Source organism: Oncorhynchus mykiss, chromosome 1 (genome assembly GCF_013265735.2).
Source record: "Oncorhynchus mykiss isolate Arlee chromosome 1, USDA_OmykA_1.1, whole genome shotgun sequence".
In the NCBI taxonomy this organism is placed as follows: Eukaryota; Metazoa; Chordata; class Actinopteri; order Salmoniformes; family Salmonidae; genus Oncorhynchus; species Oncorhynchus mykiss.
The window spans coordinates 30964170-30989780 of NC_048565.1; the positions used below are offsets into that span (position 1 = coordinate 30964170).

The 25611-nt window shown below is 43.0% G+C and overlaps 1 protein-coding gene across 1 annotated transcript in view; it reads right to left on the minus strand.

Annotated features, from left to right (window-relative positions):
• Positions 1-17556, minus strand: part of LOC110520931 (nuclear receptor ROR-alpha A) — a 267888-nt gene extending 250332 nt beyond the window's left edge. The window contains exon 1 of the mRNA XM_021598357.2: positions 17233-17556. Coding sequence (XP_021454032.2) covers positions 17233-17386 — 154 coding nt within the window. The 5' untranslated portion in view covers positions 17387-17556. The remainder of the gene's footprint in view (positions 1-17232) is intronic.
• Between the last annotated feature and the right edge of the window lie 8055 nt (positions 17557-25611).

A 25611-nucleotide genomic window follows, 5' to 3' on the forward strand; every position in this document is an offset into this window, starting at 1 on the left:
AACAGTCAAATGTTCACTATATGATATTATGACGATATGTATTGCGTTTCTCATGGCTCTCACAATTCTATATCCCCATTTTACTTAGCTGTTCATATTACACTCTTAGAATTTGGTATCAGGGTTCTACCTGGTACCAAAAATAATTATGCTATGGGGACAGCAGAGGAACCCTTTTCGAATCCCTTTTTCGAAGAGTGTAGCATAAAAAAATGTCAACAAAATTTGGTAAAGGAACTGGGTAGTGCACAAGTAGATAGAGAGATTGTTTTTTGCATGGGACATTATTTTATTATTGGGCAACTGAATTTCAGGGGATAAATAAACTTAGTAGTGAATAAATATATTCTTCTTAATTCACAATCTGTTATTTTGTCCTCCCTGAATTACTGTAGAAAGTAATGATATTGTGACAAAGCATTTTCCATATGCCTACAGCCATCATCAAAATACTATTTATATCTTTATTGGTAAATCATCAACTTTTATTTGAAAGTGAAACAAATGGCAGACGTGAGGGCCCCTTGGGGGACCATTGAGTGGGCAGAGCAGCAAAGATAGGCGGCCTGACGAATGCTCAGCCAAGCCAAGCTGGAGGGAAGTAAAAGACACTCCTCCTCAAACAACCCCATCGGCTTTCGAAGTAACCGCCATTATTCAGTCCTCATCAAGCGGGACCAGGGGCTCGTTCCCCCACCGGGCTGAGGAGAGCGGCTGGCCACAATGAGGAGGAGGACTACCGAGATGAGCCTTGCCTAGACCCAGTGGTGTCTCAGCGAAGAGACGCCACATGGCCCAGGCTCGTTCAATTCCCAGCTGTCACTGCTGGCACAGGGCTCAGGCCCTTCAAGCATATCATCTGTGCTCGTATGGCTGTTAACCACTATACCCCCCAGCCCTGAACATATCCTCTGGCATAGCATTGTTGTCTTTCTGGGCCGTTGTCCTCTCTGTCATCAGACTATACAAGGATACACAGAGACAATGTTATATCTTTATCCATAACAAGACAACCTGTGAACAACAGCCATGTCTCTATATCTGAAGTGATAAAGATAAATATTTAGAAATGCTGTACTGGTCAAAATGCATTAATCATTTTTGGAGATGGCACTGATTCATACACACTCTATCAGTATCTACATAGGAGAGTAAGATGACCTGAAACATTCTGCACAGTATGATGTTGGTTGTGCTCTGTACAGAGGAGGATGTACTGTATGTAGTGTGAGTGAGCTGAATGAGACTCCAGTGAGGCGGAGGATCACTGCATTAATCTCATTGAACACTGAGGGTTCTGCTGTGCTGCTGCAGCCTAGAGACTCCCACTGAAGCCAATCTCTCCCGATGACAGAGCAATAATGTCACATGAGTCCAGGTGAGCGAAAAATGGCAGCCTGGTTGATGCCCAGCCGGCTCCTTTAATTGGGTAAAACAAAGTAATTTGAGAGCAGCGTGGGGGGCATGAGGGGATAAATGACGGGACAGAAGGTCACTGCTTCTCTTTTACTCTGTCGTACACGATCCACCAACACTCCCAGCATGCTCTACAGTTAATATTGAGATCCATTATACGGCAGCCTTTCACCATCTGCTTCAAACACTAAGGACTCGTGCTACACTACTTGTTTTTCCAGAAAATGACTTATTTCATATATTTTTCTTTGTTCTGAACAATATAAAACATGACATTACTAGGCATACTGCTCAGTCATAGCAGGCATTGTTTGTCTGTGTTGTGGTATAATAAAAAATACATCATTATGACTAACCACAGGTACAGATACATTTTCCATTGTAATCATCTCAATAGCCTCCATGATAATAGTGCATGTCTGTTCCTGTATTTACATAGACGGTGGGTATAGATAAGCAAGGCTTATACATCCAATTGCATCCTATACACACCGTACAGATGTAGGATCCTAATTTGATCACTCTTTTGTTGCTGGGAATGTTCCTGTTTAAAAAGGCTTCTAAAGTTTGTAATTTCCACTTTAAAATGTATCAACTCTACAAAAAAAATCACAAATTACTGTATAATCAACATAATAATGAATATTTCCTGTTGCTGAAGGATTATCTACCTGCAGTAGCAAATTGGCTCCAAATAAGATCCTGCATCTGTATACCTTAGGACCTCAATCCTACGGCTATATCAATTTGAGAGGTGCGCTAAAGTTATTCCACAATGATTACTTCTCTACAACCTGCTTGGTCTATCACTAATAAATAATTCAGGAGATATTTTCAGCTTTATAGGTGAAATAGCAGTTGAGTGGTTTTCAAAGGCTCCTTCCAAGAATCATGTCAGGGTCAAAACAAGATGCCATTGTAGATCTTTTGAGCAGGCAGGGCAGGATGGTGCAGCATCAAACTGTGAAGATAACAGTGCGGTGAGATAATCACAGTGGTGCCTCAGGTGTACTGTACTGTACTGTACACACACAGAGGCCTCAGCATTGACCGGCCGCTTACACATTCCCAGTCAGGTTTCATATGACAAATACTATGGTCAAACTACTGTACACATAGCTCAATTCCTGTAATTGTATGATAGCTGAAAGATACTGTATAGGTGGAACTGTATAGAACCTTGACTACTTTTGATAATATTTACAAACAGGCATGTGTGTGCATTTGGTATCTTTTTGTGTGTCTGTGTGTGGTAGTGCATGATGTACAGTGGGGCAAAAAAGTATTTAGTCAGCCACCAATGTGCAAGTTCTCCCACTTAAAAAGATGAGAGAGGCCTGTAAATTTCATCATAGGTAGACTTCAACTATGACAGACAAAATGAGAAAAAAAAATCTAGAAAATCCCATGAATTTATTTGCAAATTATGGTGGAAAATAAGTATTTGGTCACCTACAAACAAGCAACATTTCTGGCTCTCACAGACCTGTAACTTCTTCTTTAAGAGGCTCCTCTGTCCTCCACTCGTTACCTGTATTAATGGCACCTGTTTGAACTTGTTATCAGTATAAAAGACACCTGTCCACAACCTCAAACAGTCACACTCCAAACTCCACTATGGCCAAGACCAAAGAGCTGTCAAAGGACACCAGAAACAAAATTGTAGACCTGCACCAGGCTGGGAAGATTGAATCTGCAATAGGTAAGCAGCTTGGTTTGAAGAAATCAACGGTGGGAGCAATTATTAGGAAATGGAAGACATACAAGACCACTGATAATCTCCCTCGATCTGGGGCTCCACGCAAGATCTCACCCCGTGGGGTCAAAATGATCACAAGAACTGTGAGCAAAAACCCCAGAACCACATGGGGGGGGCCTAGTCAATGACCTGCAGAGAGCTGGGACCAAAGTAACAAAGCCTACCATCAGTAACACACTACGCCGCCAGGGACTTAAATCCTGCAGTGTCAGACGTGTCCCCCTGCTTAAGCCAGTACATGTCCAGGCCCGTCTGAAGTTTGCTGGAGAGCATTTGGATGATCCAGAAGAAGATTGGGAGAATGTCATATGGACAGATGAAACCAAAATGTAACTTTTTGGTAAAAACTCAACTCGTCGTGTTTGGAGGACAAAGAATGCTGAGCTGCATCCAAAGAACACCATACCTACTGTGAAGCATGGGGGTGGAAACATCATGCTTTGGGGCTGTTTTTCTGCAAAGGGACCAGGACGACTGATCCGCGTAAAGGAAAGAATGAATGGGGCCATGTATCGTGAGATTTTGAGTGAAAACCTCCTTCCATCAGCAAGGGCATTGAGTATGAAACATGGCTGGGTCTTTCAGCATGACAATGATCCCAAACACACCGCCCGGGTAACGAAGGAGTGGCTTCGTACGAAGCATTTCAAGGTCCTGGAGTGGCCTAGCCAGTCTCCAGATCTCAAACCCATAGCACATCTTTGGATGGAGTTGAAAGTCTGTGTTGCCCAGCAACAGCCCCAAAACATCACTGCTCTAGAGGAGATCTGCATGGAAGAATGGGCCAAAATACCAGCAACAGTGTGTGAAAAACCTTGTGAAGACTTACAGAAAACATTTGACCTCTGTCATTGCCAACAAAGGGTATATAACAAAGTATTGAGATAAACTTTTGTTATTGACCAAATACTTATTTTCCACCATAATTTGCAAATAAATTCATTAAAAATCCTACAATTTCTTCTAATTTTGTCTGTCATAGTTGAAGTGTACCTATGATGAAAATTACAGGCCTCTCTCATCTTTTTAAGTGGGAGAACTTGCACAATTGCTGGCTGACTAAATACTTTTTTGCCCCACTGTACTTCTGTGAATGGGCTCTATTGCTTGTGTGGGTTTTGTCCCAGGTGCAGCTGATGCATGGATCATGAGGTGCGAAGTGCTCAGGGCTTTGTTGGCACAAGCATCCTGGGATCATCTCTGAATGTGTCCCTGCATTTGCATTAAGTGGAGGAATGGTTCACATCCTCAGTCTAGTCTGCTGTGTGTCTGAGGGCCAGTGGAGCTGCATGCTAGTCTAACCCCCTGCAGGCAAAATCAGGTGTTATCTGTCTGACTGGGGAGAACGCCATCAATCTCTCCTGGCCCTTCTCCTTCCCGGATTCAAATCAGCACATGGATATACATCTGTGCCGATGATGCAGACAAGACTCAAAATGTCAGCCAGATGTTTACTGTGTATTTGTCCCTGTTTATAAACATATGTCTTTCTAGTAATCTGGAAATCAATGCTGTATAGTGTGCCCCGGGCCACTAGGAGGCATGGAAAGAAACATTGAGCGAATGACAGAGACGGATCACGAGAGAGAGGGAGAACAAGAGAGAGGCAGAGCGACAGACAGACAGACAGCCAGACAGACAGACAGACAGCTTTTTTTCTCTCTCTCTCTATGTTGACACTTGTTCTGCCTGATGGTAATCTGATGTGTGAGAGATGGCTGAGAGTTTGGAAGGCACTTTGTCCAATTAGAACTGTGCAAATTTCCACCTGTCCCTGGCAGAGATGAAGTGGCTCTTTGAGAAGACATTGTGGCGCTACGCCAGGTAAGAGAGCCCAACACACTGCTTGTGGAGCAAGCTGCCATTTACGAGCATAGCAAGCCACCCCTAATTAATATTCCCTCACATTTAAAAACAGATTTTGACATTAGTCTATTTTATTTATCAAAGTAAAAGACCTGAACAAACTACAGTGCCTTGCGAAAGTATTCGGCCCCCTTGAACTTTGCGACCTTTTGCCACATTTCAGGCTTCAAACATAAAGATATAAAACTGTATTTTTTTGTGAAGAATCAACAACAAGTGGGACACAATCAGGAAGTGGGACGACATTTATTGCATATTTCAAACTTTTTTAACAAATCAAAAACTGAAAAATTGGGCGTGCAAAATTATTCAGCCCCTTTACTTTCAGTGCAGCAAACTCTCTCCAGAAGTTCAGTGAGGATCTCTGAATGATCCAATGTTGACCTAAATGACTAATGATGATAAATACAATCCACCTGTGTGTAATCAAGTCTCCGTATAAATGCACCTGCACTGTGATAGTCTCAGAGGTCCGTTAAAAGCGCAGAGAGCATCATGAAGAACAAGGAACACACCAGGCAGGTCCGAGATACTGTTGTGAAGAAGTTTAAAGCCGGATTTGGATACAAAAAGATTTCCCAAGCTTTAAACATCCCAAGGAGCACTGTGCAAGCGATAATATTGAAATGGAAGGAGTATCAGACCACTGCAAATCTACCAAGACCTGGCAGTCCCTCTAAACTTTCAGCTCATACAAGAAGACTGATCAGAGATGCAGCCAAGAGGCCCATGATCACTCTGGATGAACTGCAGAGATCTACAGCTGAGGTGGGAGACTCTGTCCATAGGACAACAATCAGTCGTATATTGCACAAATCTGGCCTTTATGGAAGAGTGGCAAGAAGAAAGCCATTTCTTAAAATTATCCATAAAAAGTGTCGTTTAAAGTTTGCCACAAGCCACCTGGGAGACACACCAAACATGTGGAAGAAGGTGCTCTGGTCAGATGAAACCAAAATTCAACTTTTTGGCAACAATGCAAAACGTTATGTTTGGCGTAAAAGCAACACAGCTGAACACACCATCCCCACTGTCAAACATGGTGGTGGCAGCATCGTGGTTTGGGCCTGCTTTTCTTCAGCAGGGACAGGGAAGATGGTTAAAATTGATGGGAAGATGGATGGAGCCAAATACAGGACCATTCTGGAAGAACCTGATGGAGTCTGCAAAAGACCTGAGACTGGGACGGAGATTTGTCTTCCAACAAGACAATGATCCAAAACATAAAGCAAAATCTACAATGGAATGGTTCAAAAATAAACATATCCAGGTGTTAGAATGGCCAAGTCAAAGTCCAGACCTGAATCCAATCGAGAATCTGTGGAAAGAACTGAAAACTGCTGTTCACAAATGCTCTCCATCCAACCTCACTGAGCTCGAGCTGTTTTGCAAGGAGGAATGGGAAAAAATGTCAGTCTCTCGATGTGCAAAACTGATAGAGACATACCCCAAGCGACTTACAGCTGTAATCGCAGCAAAAGGTGGCGCTACAAAGTATTAACTTAAGGGGGATGAATAATTTTGAACGCCCAATTGTTCAGTTTTTGATTTGTTAAAAAAGTTTCAAATATCCAATAAATGTCGTTCCACTTCATGATTGTGTCCCACTTGTTGTTGATTCTTCACAAAAAAATACAGTTTTATATCTTCATGTTTGAAGCCTGAAATGTGGCAAAAGGTCGCAAAGTTCAAGGGGGCCGAATACTTTCGCAAGGCACTGTATATAAACACTGAACAAAAATATAAACGCAACATGTAGTGTTGGTCCCATGTTTTATGAGCTGAAATAAAAGATCCCAGAAATGTTCCATACGAAAAAAATCGTATTTCTCTATGTTGTATTCAAATGTGTTTATTTTTTTTAATTGAACCTTTATTGAACTAGGCAAGTCAGTTAAGAACAAATTCTTATTTACAATGACAGTCTACCAGGGAACAGTGCGTTAACTGCCTTGTTCAGGGGCAGAACGATGGATGTTTACCTCGTCAGCTCGGGGATTCAGTCCAGCAACCTTTCGGTTACTGGCCCAACGCTCTAACCACTAGGCTACCTGCCGCCTACCTGCCGTTTACATCCCTGTTAGTGAGCATTTCTGCTTTGTTAAGATGATCCATCCACCTGACAGGTGTGGCATATCAAGAAGCTGATTTAACAGCATGATCATTACACAGGTGCACCTTGTTTTAGGGATAATAAAGGCCACTCTAAAATGTGCTGTTTTGTCACACAACACAATGCCATAGATGTCTCAAGTTGAGGGAGCATACAATTGGCATGCTGACTGCAGGAATGTCCACCAGAGCGGTTGCCAGATAATTTAATGTTCATTTCTCTATCATAAGCGTCCAACCGGCCTCAAAACCGCAGACCACATGTAACCATGCCAGCCCAGGACCTCCACATTCCGGCTTCTTCACCTGCAGGATCGTCCGAGACGAGCCACCCAGACAGCTGAAGATACTGAGGACTATTTCAGTCTGTAATAAATTATTTTGTGGGGGAAAATGTATTTTGATTGGCTGGGCCTTGCTCCCCAGTGGGTGGGCCAGTCTCCCAAGTGGGTGGCCTCCCAGGCCCACCCATGGCTGCGCCCCTGCCCAGTCATGTGAAATCCATAGATTAGGGCCTAATTCATTCATTTAAATTGACTGATTTCCTTATATGAACTGTAACTCAATCAAAAAAAACATTGTTGCATGTTGCATTTATATTTTTTGTTCAGTATAATAATCTAATGTAAAATCCCTGTTGCGATCCCCATAGGATTCTGTGAGGGCGCTCTGTCGTAATATCTCACTCTCAACAGGAACATTGACCCAGGACTTCCATCTTCCTATTTCTGTGTATCTATTTCCGTCTCTCACTTAAAAATAGCCTTTTAATATCCCGACATGCTGTTAATTATTGCTAATGTATTGTACTACATTAGGAAAATAAAGTAGCAAATATTGATCGATAAGACAGATCAACTTTTGTCAGAGGATGTGAGCATGATTGGTGTTGCAAACATGGTGAAGAGTGAGTCCAACTTTCAATCACTGTCTACCACAGATCTGCACATCAGCTTTGATGGAACCTCATGCTCTAGCAGCACCCACTCTATCTTAACGCACCTCCTACAGCAATCAATCCACACAGACAATAATCATATATTCATTAGTGGCTTATTCATATTTAAAATCAGTTTTTTTTAAATAACAAAGGGACAAATGTCCTCTTTATTCTTTCTGAGAAAGATTATCATACTTTTTTGGATGATGAAAATGGAACAATTGGGATAAGAATTATTGTCAACATAAGTGGAGAATTAGAATCAATTCTGTTTATTGTCATTGTCTCTTAGTAAATGGTTGGAGTGCATATGAAACTGTAGCTTGGTTGTATGTTTACAGTATCTTATATCAAATGCAGTGTTTGTCTATGAAATAAATATAAATGTACTAGAAACCTGCAGAGGGCCTCTAGCCTTGGAAAAAAACAAGTGCACATGAATGCCAAGTCTCACAATTAGGAAGAAGTCGTTATGGAGGAAGCCTGAAGGGTCAGTAAAAGGCACGTCTTTGGACAATATGCTCCAGACACCTGTGTGATATTTAAATAAGAATAAGCTAATAGTTTCACATCCAATGTGATTCAACATGATTAATACTTTTGGGTATTGTTTAACCACTCAAGTCCATTGGCATTCTGTAATTGGTGAAAAAGATGGAGAGATGGGTTCCAATATTAATAATTAGTTGGTTCTGCTCTCTAAAAAATTCTGTCCAACCTCGCCAGATTTTAATCAAACGCTGAAAATAGTAGCTGATTGTAATCGGCACTCAGAAGTCACCAGGGGTGTTTGAAGAATCCGTCAAGCCTGAGAGTGGCGCTAATTCGATTAAGTGGCAGCAGTACCTGGAGGGAATGAATCTGTATCTCTCTCTTTTTGATTCAGATACAAGATTAGGTCTCGCTTGTTACTCCAATATAAATACTCAAGCCAATGAAAATGACACTGATTTTCAAGTTGTTAATATTTTGTCTCAAAAAGTGACAAATCAACTTTGTTAAAATGTGTAATACTCCAGTGTTTACTTGACAAAAGTGAACCAAAAGCACATTAATTAAAGGCTGAAACAATTGAATTCAAATGAATTATTCACATTACCTTAGCCCTTCTGTTAGAACCACAGCCCTGACAAATTGAGGCTGTTCTGAGGGCAAAAGGGGGTGCAACTCAATATTAGGATGTTTTGTACAGTCAGTGTATATTACATACAACATAGCTGCATACTAAAGAAGCAATGAAAAAACATAGTTTGGTTTCAAGGAACTTGGGAGGTCGCATTATCCTAAACCCCCACAAATAAAGTGCATTAAACACACACAAACCTACAAACACATAGAACACAATATGCAAAGAAGCAACTAAACTGGTGTATTCAGACAAATAAAATGTCAAGTCAAGTTCCAGAAAATGTCTACCAAATTTGCTTTAACAACCATGTTGAATGCATTTTGTGAACGGACATTTGAAGATGAAAACCTGAGACAATATCGCACAAATATTGCAAAAATATCCACAATCTCCATCCATTTAAAAAGACAGTTGGAGGATCAACATGACTTTCTCCTCAGACTCAGTGGTGTGCAGTTTTCTACCGCTACATAGACAGGCTATATTTAGCATTTATTTTCTGTCTGAACTCACAGTCGTCCAACATAGTCCTTACAACACGGGACAGACAACATGAGAGACATTTCACCAGAATAACAACAGCTAAGGGACTCTGGGGGGTGTTCTGCTCAAATACCACAGGTTTTACACTGTTACCTCTTGCTGTTTTAAAATACAGCACACGCACGTCAGGCCTGGGAAAGGCTCTATGGCGCTCTGCATTTCAAGTGTTCAACACGTTGGTGCTCCACTCCCTGCATTAGGAATAATATATGTGACTTTGCTTGAACGGTTTTATTGCATGCATGTCCAATTCACGTAAAACTTATGAAAAGACAAGTGTGAATATGGTGCAATGGTAGATTTTCACAAACTGCACAAAGACTTGATTACTTTCAGGTGATAGGAATTCGAGTTCATACCAATGTTGGATTGTTCATTGATCATAAGCCCCTGAAAACGTTCTCACTGAAGGAAACCTCCCCTACCTTTTCAACTTCTGTACACTCTCCAGACCAGTAGAGCTGCTAAGGACTTGGCTTGGATGTGTCATAAGAATTCCATTAAGTGATCCCATATCCTCTACTCACCACCTCCCTCTCCCACGAGGCCTCTTCAGAGGGGTCCACTTCATATACTGCAGGGACATGCTATACAACAGCACTGCTTAGGTCACAGTGTGCAGCATTAAATATAGACTCCTTTAACACCCTCCAATAATGCATCTGGAGTATTTCAGTTCATTACTATTCAAACTTTCTATCTCAGATATTAACTTCAGTAAATGGGCCACAGATCAGAGCTGTCGCTCACCGCTGGAGATTTCACATCAAATCTGCTTCTAGTCACCAGCCGAGACTTCCTTGCCAGCCCCAGTTGAGCCACTGCTGACGCGGACTCCAAAGAAAAACTGTCCCACAAGGACAAAACTTTCAGTGAAGTTTAAAAGCCAATAAACTATGTTTCGTCAATAAAGTAAATTGGGGCAAGCGATGGATTAACTTTGTTAATAAACTTTCGAATAGAAACAAATTATCAAACTTCATAGACCTAGCTTTTTCTCCTCAAATAACATAACCTGCAGGCCTACTTGGTACAAACAGAATAAGTTCTATAGAGCATCAATATCAAACACTCAGAGCTATCAAATACGTGTGAAGTTTAGAGCTATAACTCCAGATGTTTAGGCTTAACCAAAAAACACATTTTGGTCCATTAGTCCATTGTTGATATAGTCCCTAAATGTTTTTCCTAAATGTCAGCAATCAAGTTTTCAAGATATAGAACTTTAAAAATACAGAAATACAGCCAGTATGATGCATTTTGCATTTTGGGACACCTCACACTCCTCGAAGTATTAACAAAAGCAAGAGACAGAGACCATTATTTTGTCAAGGTCTATCTGCCAAAAAGAAAGACACAAACGAGTTGCTCTCCAGGATGTGCCCTGGCTGTCCGCATGGTGGCTATCTGCTGCTTGGCCCTCCTCATCGAGCAGAGAACCGTAATCCAGCTGGTATTTGAGAATGTCACAGCCTCACTTACGCTGCTGTCCAACGGGGTAGTGTGAGCACCGTGCCAGCTTCAGGCTTTCACAGGCTTTGTGCAGAACCTTGTTTAGAGGCCTCTGCTCCCCCGTGAGCCATCCATCTTCTGTCAGCACAGAGTAAACACATGCCACAACTCCAGCCCACAGGGCTCCCTCCGTCCGCAACTTAGAACCAATCGGCTGACTGTGGAGGTGAAAGTCCCCTTAAATGTTCAGAAAGGGAAAACCATACCATGACGTGGTTATTTTGGACCAATAATGTTCAGCCAAAGAAAGCTGCATACGGAATGGTACCTAGAGTTGAAGTTGGAAGTTTTCATACACTTAGGTTGGAATCATTAAAACTCAGTTTTCAGCCTCCCAGGTGGTGCAGTGGTCTAAGGCACTGCATCCCAGTGCTAGCTGTGCGTCCAGAGATTCTGGGTTCGAGCCCAGGCTCTGTTGTAGCCGGCTGGGAGGCCCATGGGGTGGCACACGATTAACCAAGTGTTGTCCGGGTTAGGGAGGGTTTGGCCGGCAGGGATAACCTTGTCTCATCGCGCACTAGCGTCTCCTTTGGCGGGCCAGGTACAGTGCATGCTGACCAGGTCACCTGTATATGTGTATGGTGTTTCCTCCGACACATTGGTGCGGCTGGCTTCCGGGTTGGATGGGCATTGTGTCAAGAAGCAGTGCGGCTTTGTTGGGTTGTGTTCCGGAGGACGCATGGCTCTTGACCTTCACCTCTCCCGAGTCCGTACGGGAGTTGCAGCGATGAGACAAGACTGTAACTACCAATTGAAATTGGGGAGAAAAAAGGGGTAAAATTGAAAAAAATATTATTAACTCAGTTTTCAACCACTCCGCAAATGTCTTGTTAACAAACTATAGTTTTTGTAAGTCGATTAGGACATCTACTGTATGATTGACACAAGTAATTTTCCCAACAATTCTTTACAGACAGATTATTTCACTTATAATTCACTGTATCACAATTCCAGTGGGTCAGAAGTTTACATACACTAAGTTGACTGTGCCTTTAAACAGCTTGGAAAATTCCAGAAAAGTATTTACCAGCTTTAGAAACTTCTGATAGGCTAATTGACATCATTTGAGTCAATTGGAAGTGTACCTGTGGATCTACTTCAAGGCCTACCTTCAAACTCAGTGCCTCTTTGCTTGACAACATGGAAACATCAAAAGAAATCATCCAAGACCTCAGAAAAAAAATAAAGTCTGGTTCATTCTTGGGAGCAATTTCCAAACGCCTGAAGGTACCACGTTCATCTGTACAAACAATAGTACGCAAGTATAAACACCATGGGACCACGCAGCCGTCATACCGCTCAGGAAGGAAACGCATTATGTCTCCTAGAGATGAACGTACTTTGGTGCAAAAAGTGCAAATCAATCCCAGAACAACAGCAAAGGACCTTGTGAAGATGCTGGAGGAAACAGTTACAAAATTATCTATATCTATAGTAAAACGAGTCCTAGATCGACATAACCGGAAAGGACGCTCAGCAAGGAAGAAGACACTGCTCCAAAACTACCATTAAAAAAAGCCAGACTACGGTTTGCAACTGCACATGCGGACAAAGATTGTACTTTTTTGGAGAAATGTCCTTTGGTCTGATGAAACAAAATTAGAACTGTTTGGCCATAATGAACATCTTTATGTTTGGAGGAAAAAGGGAGAGGCTTGCAAGCCGAAGAACACCATCCCATCCGTGAAGAGCGGGTGTGGCAGCATCATGTTGTGGGGGTGCTTTGCTGCAGGAGGGACTGGTGCAATTCACAAAATAGATGGCGTCATGAGGTAGGAAAATTATGTGGATATATTGAAGCAACATCTCAAGACATCAGTCAGGAAGTTAAAGCCTGGTCGCAAATGGGTCTTCCAAATGGACAATGACCCCAATCATATTTCCAAAGTTGTGGCAAAATCGCTTAAGGACAACAGAGTCAAGGTATTGGAGTGGCCATAACAAAGCCCTGACCCCATCCTATAGAAAATGTGTGGTAGAACTGAAAAAGCGTGTGCGAGCAAGGAGGCCTACAAACCTGACTCAGTAACACCAGCACTGTCAGGAGGAATGGGCCAAAATGCACCCAACTTATTGTGGGAAGCTTGTGGAAGGCTACCCAAAACGTTTGACCCAAGTTAAATAATTTAAAGCCAATGCTACCAAATATTAATTGAGTGTATGTAAACTTCTGACCCAGCTTGAATGTGAGGAAAGAAATAAAAGCTGAAATAAATCATTCTCTCTACTATTATTCTGACATTTCACATTCTTAAAATAAAGTGGTGATCCTAACTGACCTAAGGCAGAGAATTTTTACTGGGATTAAATGTCAGGAATTGTGAAAAACTGAGTTTAAATGTATTTGGCTAAGGTGTATGTAAACGTCCGACTTCAACTGTATGTAGAAAGTGTCTAAGGCGTTGTATAACTTCAGCCTGCATGACAGACAGGAAACAGCTAACAAAGTTTGCGATAATAGGTAAGCCACCCTGCACAATCATCTGCTTTTGTGTGATATGGTTACATTAAGCTCTGTGCAAATATTTATGAGTGTATCACTGTCCTACCAAAAAATATACCTGCTGGAGTAAGCCTGTGTAACCGGTGTGAAGTGGCTACTAGTTAGCGGAGGGCGCTAGTATTGTTTCAATTGGTGATGTCACTCGCTCTGAGACCTTGAGGTAGTTGTTTCCCTTGCTGTGCAAAATTAGGGCTTTGATGGAGTGATAGATAACAATGCTTTGAGGGTGATTGCTGTTGATGTGTTTAGAGGGTCCTTGGTTCGAGACCAGGTTGGGGCAAGGAGAGGGTGGAAGCAATACTGTTACACCTGTCTGTCATTCCCTATATGAGGGCTTTTATAATGTTGCAGTAAGGAGAAAACAAAATGATGTTATCTGGCATGTCAACTGATGTTACTGGGGAAGTCCTGAACAGACGGCAGAAAATGATGTTACAACGGCACAGCACATTATGAATCAATATTAAAATCACATCTAAAGCCTGAGCTACAAGCATGCACCACAGTCATCACTACCCATAACATGATACCTTAGTCTTAACAGTTCAGAGCCTAGTCTCCATAGTGAGGTTATGTACACACACACACACACACACACACACACACACACACACACACACACACACACACACACACACACACACACACACACACACACACACACACACACACACACACAAGAGCGAATCTGAGGCTCGTTCAAGGATAAACAGTGCAGAGTTTTGGACTGGGCATCATCACATCTGCAGCTTCACTGAGTAACTGTGAGGCTTCATCCGGAGGCTGTCAATTTACATAACAAGCCATTAATATTGATTGTTTCCGAATTTGCTCCTCACGAACTGAGGGATCCTGCAATATGAAAATAACACCCTTCTTTCCACTAATGATATCCACAGACCTCCCAGGCCCATTCTCTGACCCACTCAAGCCTTCCAGCACAGCTTCTGCTGAAGTAAGCCTTTCCTATAGGGTATTAGTGCTCAGGGTTAAAACAGTAAATGTGCATCCTCCTCAATACACGGATGTGAAAAGGGAAAGGGTTCCTCAGTAAACGTCTAAGCGTCTGCAGTGTCTGAACCCAGCACTGTAATCCTGGAAATGCTTAACTTGGCATTTTTATTGTTTCACTTTTTTTTGTGATCTCATATTGGATTGTGCCACCAACCAATAGCAATAAGAAATATTTCTAATCAATTCATGTATAGTGGACAAAATACCTAACAATGTTTCAGTTTCTATAAAAGAAATGTTTGAAAAAAGAAGCCTCTAGAACTGGGTTTCCCAAAATCGGTCTTGCCCTAGCACGACACAGCTGATTCAAATAATCAAAGCTTGATGATGAGTTATTTGCAACAGCTGTGTAGTGCTAGGGCAAAAACCAAAACCGGCACCGGCACCCGGGGAGTGTGGGTGGGGCACCTACCGCGGACCGAGTTTGGAATCACAGAAACCACACAAAAAGTGTTGATAATTGAAAAATCTTACTTTAGGATTTTATCATATTTGTTAGAATTATTATTTTTTTAAACAGCTGGGGAATAATAATAATGCAGTAACATTTTTTTTATTTTCCTGTTATTGAAAACTTGTTGAAGTGCTACAGGATAACTTTTGCCAGCATACCATGGATATTCAAGGGAAATATATATTTTTTAATACTTGACAGACATGCGTGTTTCTATGTTTTGTGGTAAAAAAAAGATAGAGGAAGATTTGTGTTTCCAATGACATCCTCAACCAATTAGTAGACAATTAGTTGGCAATGCCTACTCATAATTGGTTAAAACCACACAATGCACACTGATGATGTCATTGGAAACATTTATCTTCCTCTATCTTTTTTACTAGAAAACCTAGATACACACAACGATGAATATGAAGTTGAACATTTTGGAAATGTCCCTTTAACTAAAGCATTCTGAATGAGGCTTGTCCCACTGAACATGCATTTTTTTACCCATTCAAGCATTACATAACAGAGCAAAGGCATTATTTTTCCTGTCTTCCTCTTCCAGACACTTTAATCCAATGCATAAATGGGTGGGGGTGAATATGGGTCAGCAGGTTAGGAGCATCTAGAAGCCAGACCTCTTCATAAAACAGCCATGAGATCAACCTAAAAAGCTTTTGTCCAAAATGCCTTTATAACTACCTGCCTTTGCCGGGTATTACATAACGGAGCACTGGCTGGGATCTACCAAGTTTGTTTAATTTAGTACTATCTCGTCTTCACACAAATCATTATCTTATGCAGCTGGAATGAGTAGTGTTAAGAACCATTAGCCTACACATGTCTTGACCTCAGGAGTCAAGAACTCATCCACAAAGTGAAATAATATCTAATGATTTTCGCTTTCTCTCTCTCTTTCAGTGCGCGCCTCTGTTCATGGCTAAACCTGTTACATAACCAGCTTACATTCCACATTCACTATATCACACTCTAAACATAGGCTACCCCTTCCGCAAAGGAATTGTGCTCATGCAAACAACAGAGCAATGAATACACTGACATGTCTAATATGTAATTTAGTGTCATAATAGCAGGTGAATATACTGTACTTTTGAGTATTATTATATTCCATTTAACTTGGATGAACTAAATTGAATGGAAGCAGTCTAGAGGGGGTGTGGCTAAATACTGTCTGTACTGTACAACACGGACGGTACTCAATCTCGCATATTCGTAATACATGTGTACGGGACCAACACAATAAAATTATTTATTTGATAAATGATCACAGTGTCCACTGTCCATCATGTCCACCATCAGGCAATTAATTGTCAACCCTTCATTTCTGTCCGCTACAATGTATCAGATCTGGCGAGCACACGCAAGGCAAGGTAAATCAAATTCCTGCTGCTGATGCGTCTATATCACACACACACACACAATTACAGACTATCTATTCTGTAGCCTGTCACTACGAAACAAATACGACCATAAAATACATGTCGCTTTTAAAGTTGAAGGCACTGGTGGTCGATAGCATACAGTTTCCAAAGTTCACTTGTCTTTAGCACCATTGTGTAGCCTGATACACGTGTACTACGATAATATAGCTGGTTGCCGTGCTTGCGTTTTAAGGCAATTGTAATCGACCTGTTTAATACACTATCCTAACTATAACTGTTTTATTCAGAGTTTGATTTGTCTCACAATGACACATCATCCGACAACGGTTGGACCTGTCAGTTCTCAGTTGTGCTTGAACACCTAAGGCAACACAGAAGCAACTCTCTCATCATAATAAATATGGTAAACATTACAAATGCAGCGCAATAAGAATACATCTTATGTTCCGGGTGGTTTTAAACATTTAGTTATACACATGGCTTATTTGAGACCTCCGTCATTTAAATTCTCCATATAAAGAATTCATTTTGAAGTTTGATGCATCAAATCGGTAATCAATCAATATTTCTCGTGATGTGAGATGTCGGCCTCTTACCTCTGTTGGTGCTTGAACAGGTCTGCCTTCGAACAGGGGCTGGATGGTCCGCTTTTCGGAGCGTCTCCAGGTTTACCGGGGTTTCCCTGGCCGGGGTAACCGGCTCGGAGGCGCTGTTGCCCGGGTCGCTTGCTGGATCTGGAGGGGACTCCATGTTGAATTTCAGATTTACTGTTAAACTATTGCTAGTTTTTCAGGACAAGTCTCTATGATTTGTGAGCTCCGAGAGTCCGTTTAGCTATCTATATTATAGTAGAACTAAGAAATGAGAAAATGCGAGTGTGTCAAGAGGTGGGTGTGTTGGTTTGATTGTCCACCGGCAGCGCTAGAGAGAGCTTCAGTCATAGGCCTACAACTGAAAAGGGAGAGGTTGTCAATAGCCGATGAATAGATGTACAGTAAGTAGGCTAGTTAGTGCCTGCGAGTTTAGATCATGTGATAGCAGTTTGATGCAGCCAACTCGCGTTTCTATTAAGTTTATCATCCCAATTTTCATTTTACAGGAAAAAGTCTGATTGTAGGCGATAGTCTATCACCACTGTGTTCAAACATCATAATGTGTATATAGCCACATTGGGAGAGGTACCCAATATTCTATCTCTTGTTCGTTTAAAAACCTGCACCTCTGAAGACTGCTCACAACTTCAACATCCCATTATATTATAGCCTATTTTTTATTGACCAAAAAATGTACAAAATCATAACTGACGAAGAATATGCCTCGGCTAATGCAACTACAACTATAGAGAGAAAATGAAGAGAACATGTCCATGCCTGCACAGTCGATGGTCTGCAGAGCTGTTTTAGCTCTCATCAACACCACCATCATCATATATATTTGAAGGTTTACAGTGTGAAAGCCCATGGAAGCGTGCATAATTGGTAGCACTAGAATTATTTACAAAGCTTCAAGGAAATTCTTTCAAATGTATTCTGCTGAGATAGGCCACCAAAAAGTAATTATATGAACATGAGTAGGCTATCTATTGTCAATGTGATGATCATGGGGCAGTAGATTAAGCTGGTCTGAAACGGACCTTCTCAAGCAGCTGATCAAAGCTGCTGGGTCCTGTCTTGCTTTCTAATTTTCATTTTACATCTGAGAGAAAAATACATTTCTCCCGATGGCACGAAATTGCACACTTGTCTTTGCAGAGGATGTGCAATGCTATGTCTGCGTTTATGTTGTAGGATACACCGTGCATTCCATTCCCGCTCGGGCCTCTGTGTCTACGCTGTTTGTGGTGTAATTACAAACACCATGCCTTCTGCATGTGATCAGCAGCAAGGCGCCACAACGGAACCCCGCCCCTTCAAAGCCTTTCACGTGGACTTGGTCCTGCTTCTCTATTCACATCAGATGTATTTATGATTGAAAGTAACTGTCCATTGTGTCCAGATTTCTATGAAATATGATCTAAAACGAATTACAATATGAGTGAAATAGTTATTCTTCCCCCAAAAATTTCTATTTAAAATGTACTATGCTGGCCATTTCCTGGGTGCTAAAATTCTAATAGTTCACCTAATTTCAGTTTATGTGACAATATCAGCAAATGTAGTGTAGATAATCATTGTACCATCTAAACCGCTGTGAAATATCTTTTCCATAAAGCAAAACATTGTATTTTACAGCTGTTTGAAGCTAGTGTACAAAACCAAAAGACGCAAAAACGATACTTAACATAGAACAGGTCTACCACTTTCAATGAGAAGGACAGATTTATAACTCACATTTCTATGCAGCTTTAAGTACTTTAAAAGCAGCTTTTCTGTGTTGGAATGGTGTGGGTTTACCCTAACGACAGAATGGTGTGGGCATATACCAGCCATTAAGAATATCCTCAGTAGGAAATATCAAGCATTTTTTAAATGTCAGTTTGAGATAAAAGTTTGAGGGGTGGGTTTTGAAAAAAAAAAAATCTCTCCAATTTATGCTTTGGCAGCAAATATGAGTATAGGATGAATCAACAGCATTATTTGGGTATACAAAATATGAACTTTTATAAGTGAGATTTTCACTAGACAGTTACTTTATGAATAACATATTTCAGACTTATTTAATGTTTTGTTATATGAACAGCAGAGAAATTATAATAATAATAATGATTATAATTGTATAGAATTATTATTATTACTAGTATTTCTATTATGCTGTTATTACTGTGCTTTGCTTTGTTATTCCTTCAGGAAGGGGACTTTAAATGACAAATGATGACAACCAATAAAACTTCATATATTTTAGCTATAAATCCAATTATGGCATCATTATGCAGGTTAATCACAAGTCCTTACATTTTGGTCACATCACTGGGCTCTTTGGATGACTATTAAGCTAGATATGGATTAGTGTAAGTGACATAATTTGACTGATTTGAAAATCTTCCAATGTTAGCCTTGTTCAGTTATTCTCTCTTTTTACAAGGCTTCCAGTCTGCGTTTACACAGATGATGACCCCCGGTCAAATGAAATATGAGATCGAACTTCAAACCACAGCCAAACTGGCATTTCTTTCATACCCTTTTACACTGCTACCTCATTTTCACAATAAGGAATCAAGTTTGACATGCAGAGTAACATTTCTTTTATATTGTTTATTTCATGGGGGAAACAATTGCCCGTTGTGCATTGCCTTGACATGACAAGGATTGTTATTCCAGTTTCAGATTTGCACTAGAAAAGGCCACAAATCAAGTAGAAATATCAAGTGGAAATATCTCCAGCCTTCCTAATAACCAACACACTATAGACATTACAACCATGCAACAAATCTATAACAACCAAAGTGCACTGTATTGTGGTGCAGCGGTGTTCAACAAAGTCTATGCTAGGTTAGATAATAACATTGTGTAATGCTCATTTAGAAAAAAGAGAATATGTTTTTGTCTGCTCTGATGTACTGTACTATATATTCTGTTTCATATTTTAATAAACAAAGACAAAGTGCCTGCTATTTGCAATGTCAGCTGCTGTTGTGGATCTGAAGGTAAAATGTTGTCTTACCTAATGTAACTACAAACACTATATTTAGGCAGGAAATTACTTTCAATTTGCTTAGCTGAGTAAGAGTGCATCATTCATTCTCCATTCAATACTGTTTAGCAACATTATTTTCATTGTCATTCAATTCAAAATGGCCTGTGTGTGTTCCTGTAGCTGTACATGTGTAGTTTGATGGAGAGAATTCTGCTGCTGGTATGCACTACTACTTGTTGCATTGTTTAGATTGATACAGCTTTGGAAGTATATATTATTTTTATAGAAAAATAATACACAATTATGTATCATTTCTGTAAATAATTGGAGTATTTCCACACGGTACTGTATTTTCAGTGAGGGGCAAAATGTTTGATGAACTACAGAGTTACATCAACTGGATACAAACCTATTAGAAGAGTCTGATTGGCTTTCCATTATTTAATCATTTTCCTCTCTTTCCTCTGAGGGAACTATAATCACCACTTCCACATTTGGCCATAATAACCCCTCATGATGTTATTCATCACCATCATCAGCTATGCAGTGCCTTTTGGATACAATAATATTTATCTTTTAAATATTGATTCAACATATCTGCTAGAGTTGTGAGTCATGTAAAGTCAAGCCATTAGCTTATCCAAACAGCACTCTACTTATCAGACACTCCTACAGCACTGAAACACTGGGATCTTACAGGTTTCACTAATGTCACGTTCTGACCTCTATTTCTGTTGTTTTGTATTTATTTAGTATGGTCAGGGCGTGAGTTGGGTGGGCAGTCTATGTTTGTTTTTCTATGTTTTGGGGCATTTCTATGTTTTCGGCCTAGTATGGTTCTCAATCAGAGGCAGGTGTCATTAGTTGTCTCTGATTGAGAATCATACTTAGGTAGCCTGGGTTTCACTGTGTGTTTGTGGGTGATTGTTCCTGTCACTGTGTTTGTTGTCACAGGATAGGACTGTTTTGCGTTTTCACATTTCTTGTTTTTGTTAGTTTGTTCATGTGTAGTGATTTATTAAAACATGAATAACCACCACGCTGCGCTTTGGTCCGCTTCTCTTCCTCCTACAGACGAACGCCCTTACAGAATCACCCACCTACCAAGGACCAAGCGGCGTGGTAAACAGAGGCAGCAGCAACAGCAGCAGCAGGAGAAGCGACTGGTGCAGCAGGAGCAACAGCAGCAGCAGCAAAAGCAGCAGCAGGAGGAGCAACAGCAGCAGCAGCAAAATCAGCAGTGGGAGAGGCTGCACTACTTGGAGAGATGGACTTGGGAGGAGATTCTAGACGGGAAAGGACCCTGGGCAGAGCCAGGAGAATATTGCCGCCCCAAGGCCGAGCTGGAGGCAGCAAAAGCAGAGAGGCGGCATTATGAGGAACTAGCACGGCAGAGCGGATGGAAGCCCGAGAGTCACCCCCAAAAATTTCTTGGGGGGAGGCACAGGGGGAGTGTGGCAGAGTCAGGAGTCAGACCTGAGCCAACTCCCCCCGTTTATCGTGAGGAGCCAAGGAGGAGCTCAGAACCAGAGCTGGTGTTGGAGGTGAGCGAAGCAGAGACTGTGAAGGAGTTAATGGGGAAATTGGAGGAGAGTGATATGAGGGACTTGCTGGTTTGGTGCATGAGGCACGACATTCGCCCGACGGAGCGTGTCAGGGATTTAATGGCACCGGGGTCAGCTCTCCATACTCATCCTGAGGTGCGTGCGAGGGGTCTGGTGAAGACTGTGCCAGCCTCACGCACCAGGCCTCCTGTGCATCTCCCTAGCCTTGCACGTCCTGTGCCATCTCAGCACTACAGTGCTCCTAGCAGTGCTAACTGTGGCGGGCGTGGTGCTGGTCAGGCACCGTGTTATGCAGTTGTGCGCACGGTGTCCCCAGTACGCGTGCTTAGCCCGGTGCGCTACATCCCAGCTCCCCACATCTGCCGGTCTAGGGTGAGGATCCAGCCAGGGCGGTTAGTGCCAGCCCTGCTCTCAAGATCTCCAGTACGCCTTCACGGCCCGGTCTATCCGTCACCACCTCCACACCCCAGCCCTCCGGTAGCAGCTCCCCGCACAAGGCTTCCTGTGCGTGTCCTCGGCCCAGTACCACCAGTGCCAGCACCACGCATCAGGCCTACAGTGCGCCTCGCCTGTCCAGCACTGCCGGAGCCTCCCGCCTGTCCGGCGCCATCGGAGCTTCCCGTCTGCCCAGCGCCATCTGAGCTTCCCGTCTGCCCAGCGCCGCCAGCGCTTCCCGTCTGCCCAGCGCCGCCAGCGCCGCCCGTCTGCCCAGCGCCGCCAGCGCCGCCCGTCTGCCCAGCGCCGCCAGCGCCGCCCGTCTGCCCAGCGCCGCCAGCGCCGCCCGTCTGCCCAGCGCCGCCCGTCTGCCCAGCGCCGCCCGTCTGCCCAGCGCCGCCAGCGCCGCCCGTCTGCCCAGCGCCGCCAGCGCCGCCCGTCTGCCCAGCGCCGCCAGCGCCGCCCGTCTGCCCAGCGCCGCCAGCGCCGCCCGTCTGCCCAGCGCCGCCAGCGCCGCCCGTCTGCCAGGAGCCGCCAATGCCGCCCGTCAGCCAGGAGCCGCCAGTGCCGCCCGTCAGCCAGGGGCCGCCAGTGCCGCCCGTCAGCCAGGGGCCGCCAGTGCCGCCAGTCAGCCAGGGGCCGCCAGTGCCGCCAGTCAGCCAGGGGCCGCCAGTGCCGCCAGTCAGCCAGGTGCCGCCAGTCAGCCAGGGGCCGCCAGTGCCGCCAGTCAGCCAGGGGCCGCCAGTGCCGCCAGTCAGCCAGGGGCCGCCAGTGCCGCCAGTCAGCCAGGGGCCGCCAGTGCCGCCCGTCAGCCAGGTGCCGCCAGTCAGCCAGGGGCCGCCAGTGTCGCCAGTCAGCCAGGGGCCGCCAGTAAGCCAGGGGCCGCCAGTGCCGTCAGTCAGCCAGGGGCCGCCCGAGCAGCTGCCCCTCTGTCCAGAGCAGCTGTCGCCCCTCTGTCCCGAGCAGCTGTCCCTCTGTCCCGAGCAGCTGTCCCTCTGTCCCGAGCAGCTGTCCCTCTGTCCCGAGCAGCTGTCCCTCTGTCCCGAGCAGCTGTCCCTCTGTCCCGAGCAGCTGCCGCCCCTCTGTCCCGAGCAGCTGCCGCCCCTCTGTCCCGAGCTGCTATCGCCCCTCTGTCCCGAGCTGCTATCGCCCCTCTGTCCCGAGCTGCTATCGCCCCTCTGTCCCGAGCTGCTATCGCCCCTCTGTCCCGAGCTGCTATCGCCCCTCTGTCCCGAGCAGTTGTCCCTCTGTCCCGAGCAGTTGTCCCTCTGTCCCGAGCAGCTGCTTCACCTCTGTCCCGAGCTGCCCCTCTGTCCCGAGCAGCCCCTCTGTCCAGTGGGGTCATTGAGAGGGGTGGTCATGGTGAGTAAGCCAGGCAGGCGGACAATAAGGCGGACTAAGACAATGGTGAAGTGGGGTCCGCGTCCCGCGCCAGAGCCGCCACCGCGGACAGACGCCCACCCAGACCCTCCCCTATAGGTCAAGGTTTTGCGGCCGGAGTCCGCACCTTTGGGGGGGGGGGTACTGTCACGTTCTGACCTCTATTTCTGTTGTTTTGTATTTATTTAGTATGGTCAGGGCGTGAGTTGGGTGGGCAGTCTATGTTTGTTTTTCTATGTTTTGGGGCATTTCTATGTTTTCGGCCTAGTATGGTTCTCAATCAGAGGCAGGTGTCATTAGTTGTCTCTGATTGAGAATCATACTTAGGTAGCCTGGGTTTCACTGTGTTTGTGGGTGATTGTTCCTGTCACTGTGTTTGTTGTCACAGGATAGGACTGTTTTGCGTTTTCACATTTCTTGTTTTTGTTAGTTTGTTCATGTGTAGTGATTTATTAAAACATGAATAACCACCACGCTGCGCTTTGGTCCGCTTCTCTTCCTCCTACAGACGAACGCCCTTACAACTAAAGTAGCCAATGGAGCAAAATATAACATTAAAGTAGCCAATAGAGCAAAATATAACATTACAAAATCAACAATTTCTTATCTTGATTTGTGTCAAATCAGAATTTCACAATAATGTTCATTCCTACTTTGTGATAAGGGAGTATCCCTTGATGGAGACTGACCTCACACCACTTCACACGTTATGTGTGAGTCATTCTACTGTATTTGGCAAGGTATGGTCATTTGCATGGCTAAGCCCTGTGTCTCAACTATGAACACCATTGGAAATGCCTTTGTTTTTTTTTTCAGTTTCACTCCTGCCAACCTAAGGGTTCATTGGATTGCCATAGACCACACACATTCAATAATATACTTTATTTGCAATATTTAATGTCCCTCAAAGTCACACCACTGTGAAAATACACATTGTCTGTATCAGTTTGGTGATTATGCAACAACTAGTTTTGGTTTTGCTAAGCAAAACTGGAGGTGGGAATTTTGTCAGAACTGGGTACAGATCAGGTTTCACTGACATTATTTCAAACTCAGCCCTTTCGACAACAACAAACCAAATGCCTGTAATTCTCTATGACTGCTGCTAGAAAAATACATAAGAAATACTGGATGTCTTAAGTTTCATGAGTTGTTGGTATGAAATAGTAAGCCAGTAGGAAATTTAACTGACCAATTAAAAAGTTATGTTTCACTTAATTGTACATTTAAACATTTAATATTCGATAATTAGCCAAATATTTACATAGATTTGCTGGACCTATGATGGTGAGCCCTTGACCTGTTTGGTCAGTATAACAAATATATCCGGCACAAAAGGAACACATGGAAATCAGACACTGAAAAGGTGAGCTGGCTCTGACTCCAGTGTTTAAACATTTACATGAAGATAATTAGTCCTCTAACATGACATTTTGGAGCACAAAGGTAGATATGGGGAAGAAACATTGGGGACAATGCGAGATGTCACATTCACACAGCCACATTTGATTTATCTTTAATTTCACTGAAAATATAACTGAATATATGGGCAGCTGTAAATCAATTATTGATTAAATTATCTACACCGAATTAGTTGATACAACTGCATATACAAATCAAATAAAATTTAATCAAATTGTATTTGTCACATGCGCCGAATACAACAGGTGTAGGTAGACCTTACAGTGAAATGCTTACAGTACTTGCAAGCCCTTAACCAACAATGCAGTTTTAAGATTGTTATTTTTTTAAATATTAAAAAATCATTCTGGAGCAACAATCAAATAACAGTAGCGAGGCGAGGCTATATACAGGGGGTTCCGGTACAGAGTCAATGTGCCGGGGCATCGGTTAGTCAAGGTAATTAATTAATTAATTAATATGTACATGTAGGTAGAGGTAAAGTGACTATACATATTATACTATACATAATAAACAGAGAGTAGCAGCAGAGTAAAAATTGGGGATGGGGACAACGCAAATAGTCCGGGTAGCCATTTGATTAACTGTTCAAGAGTCTTA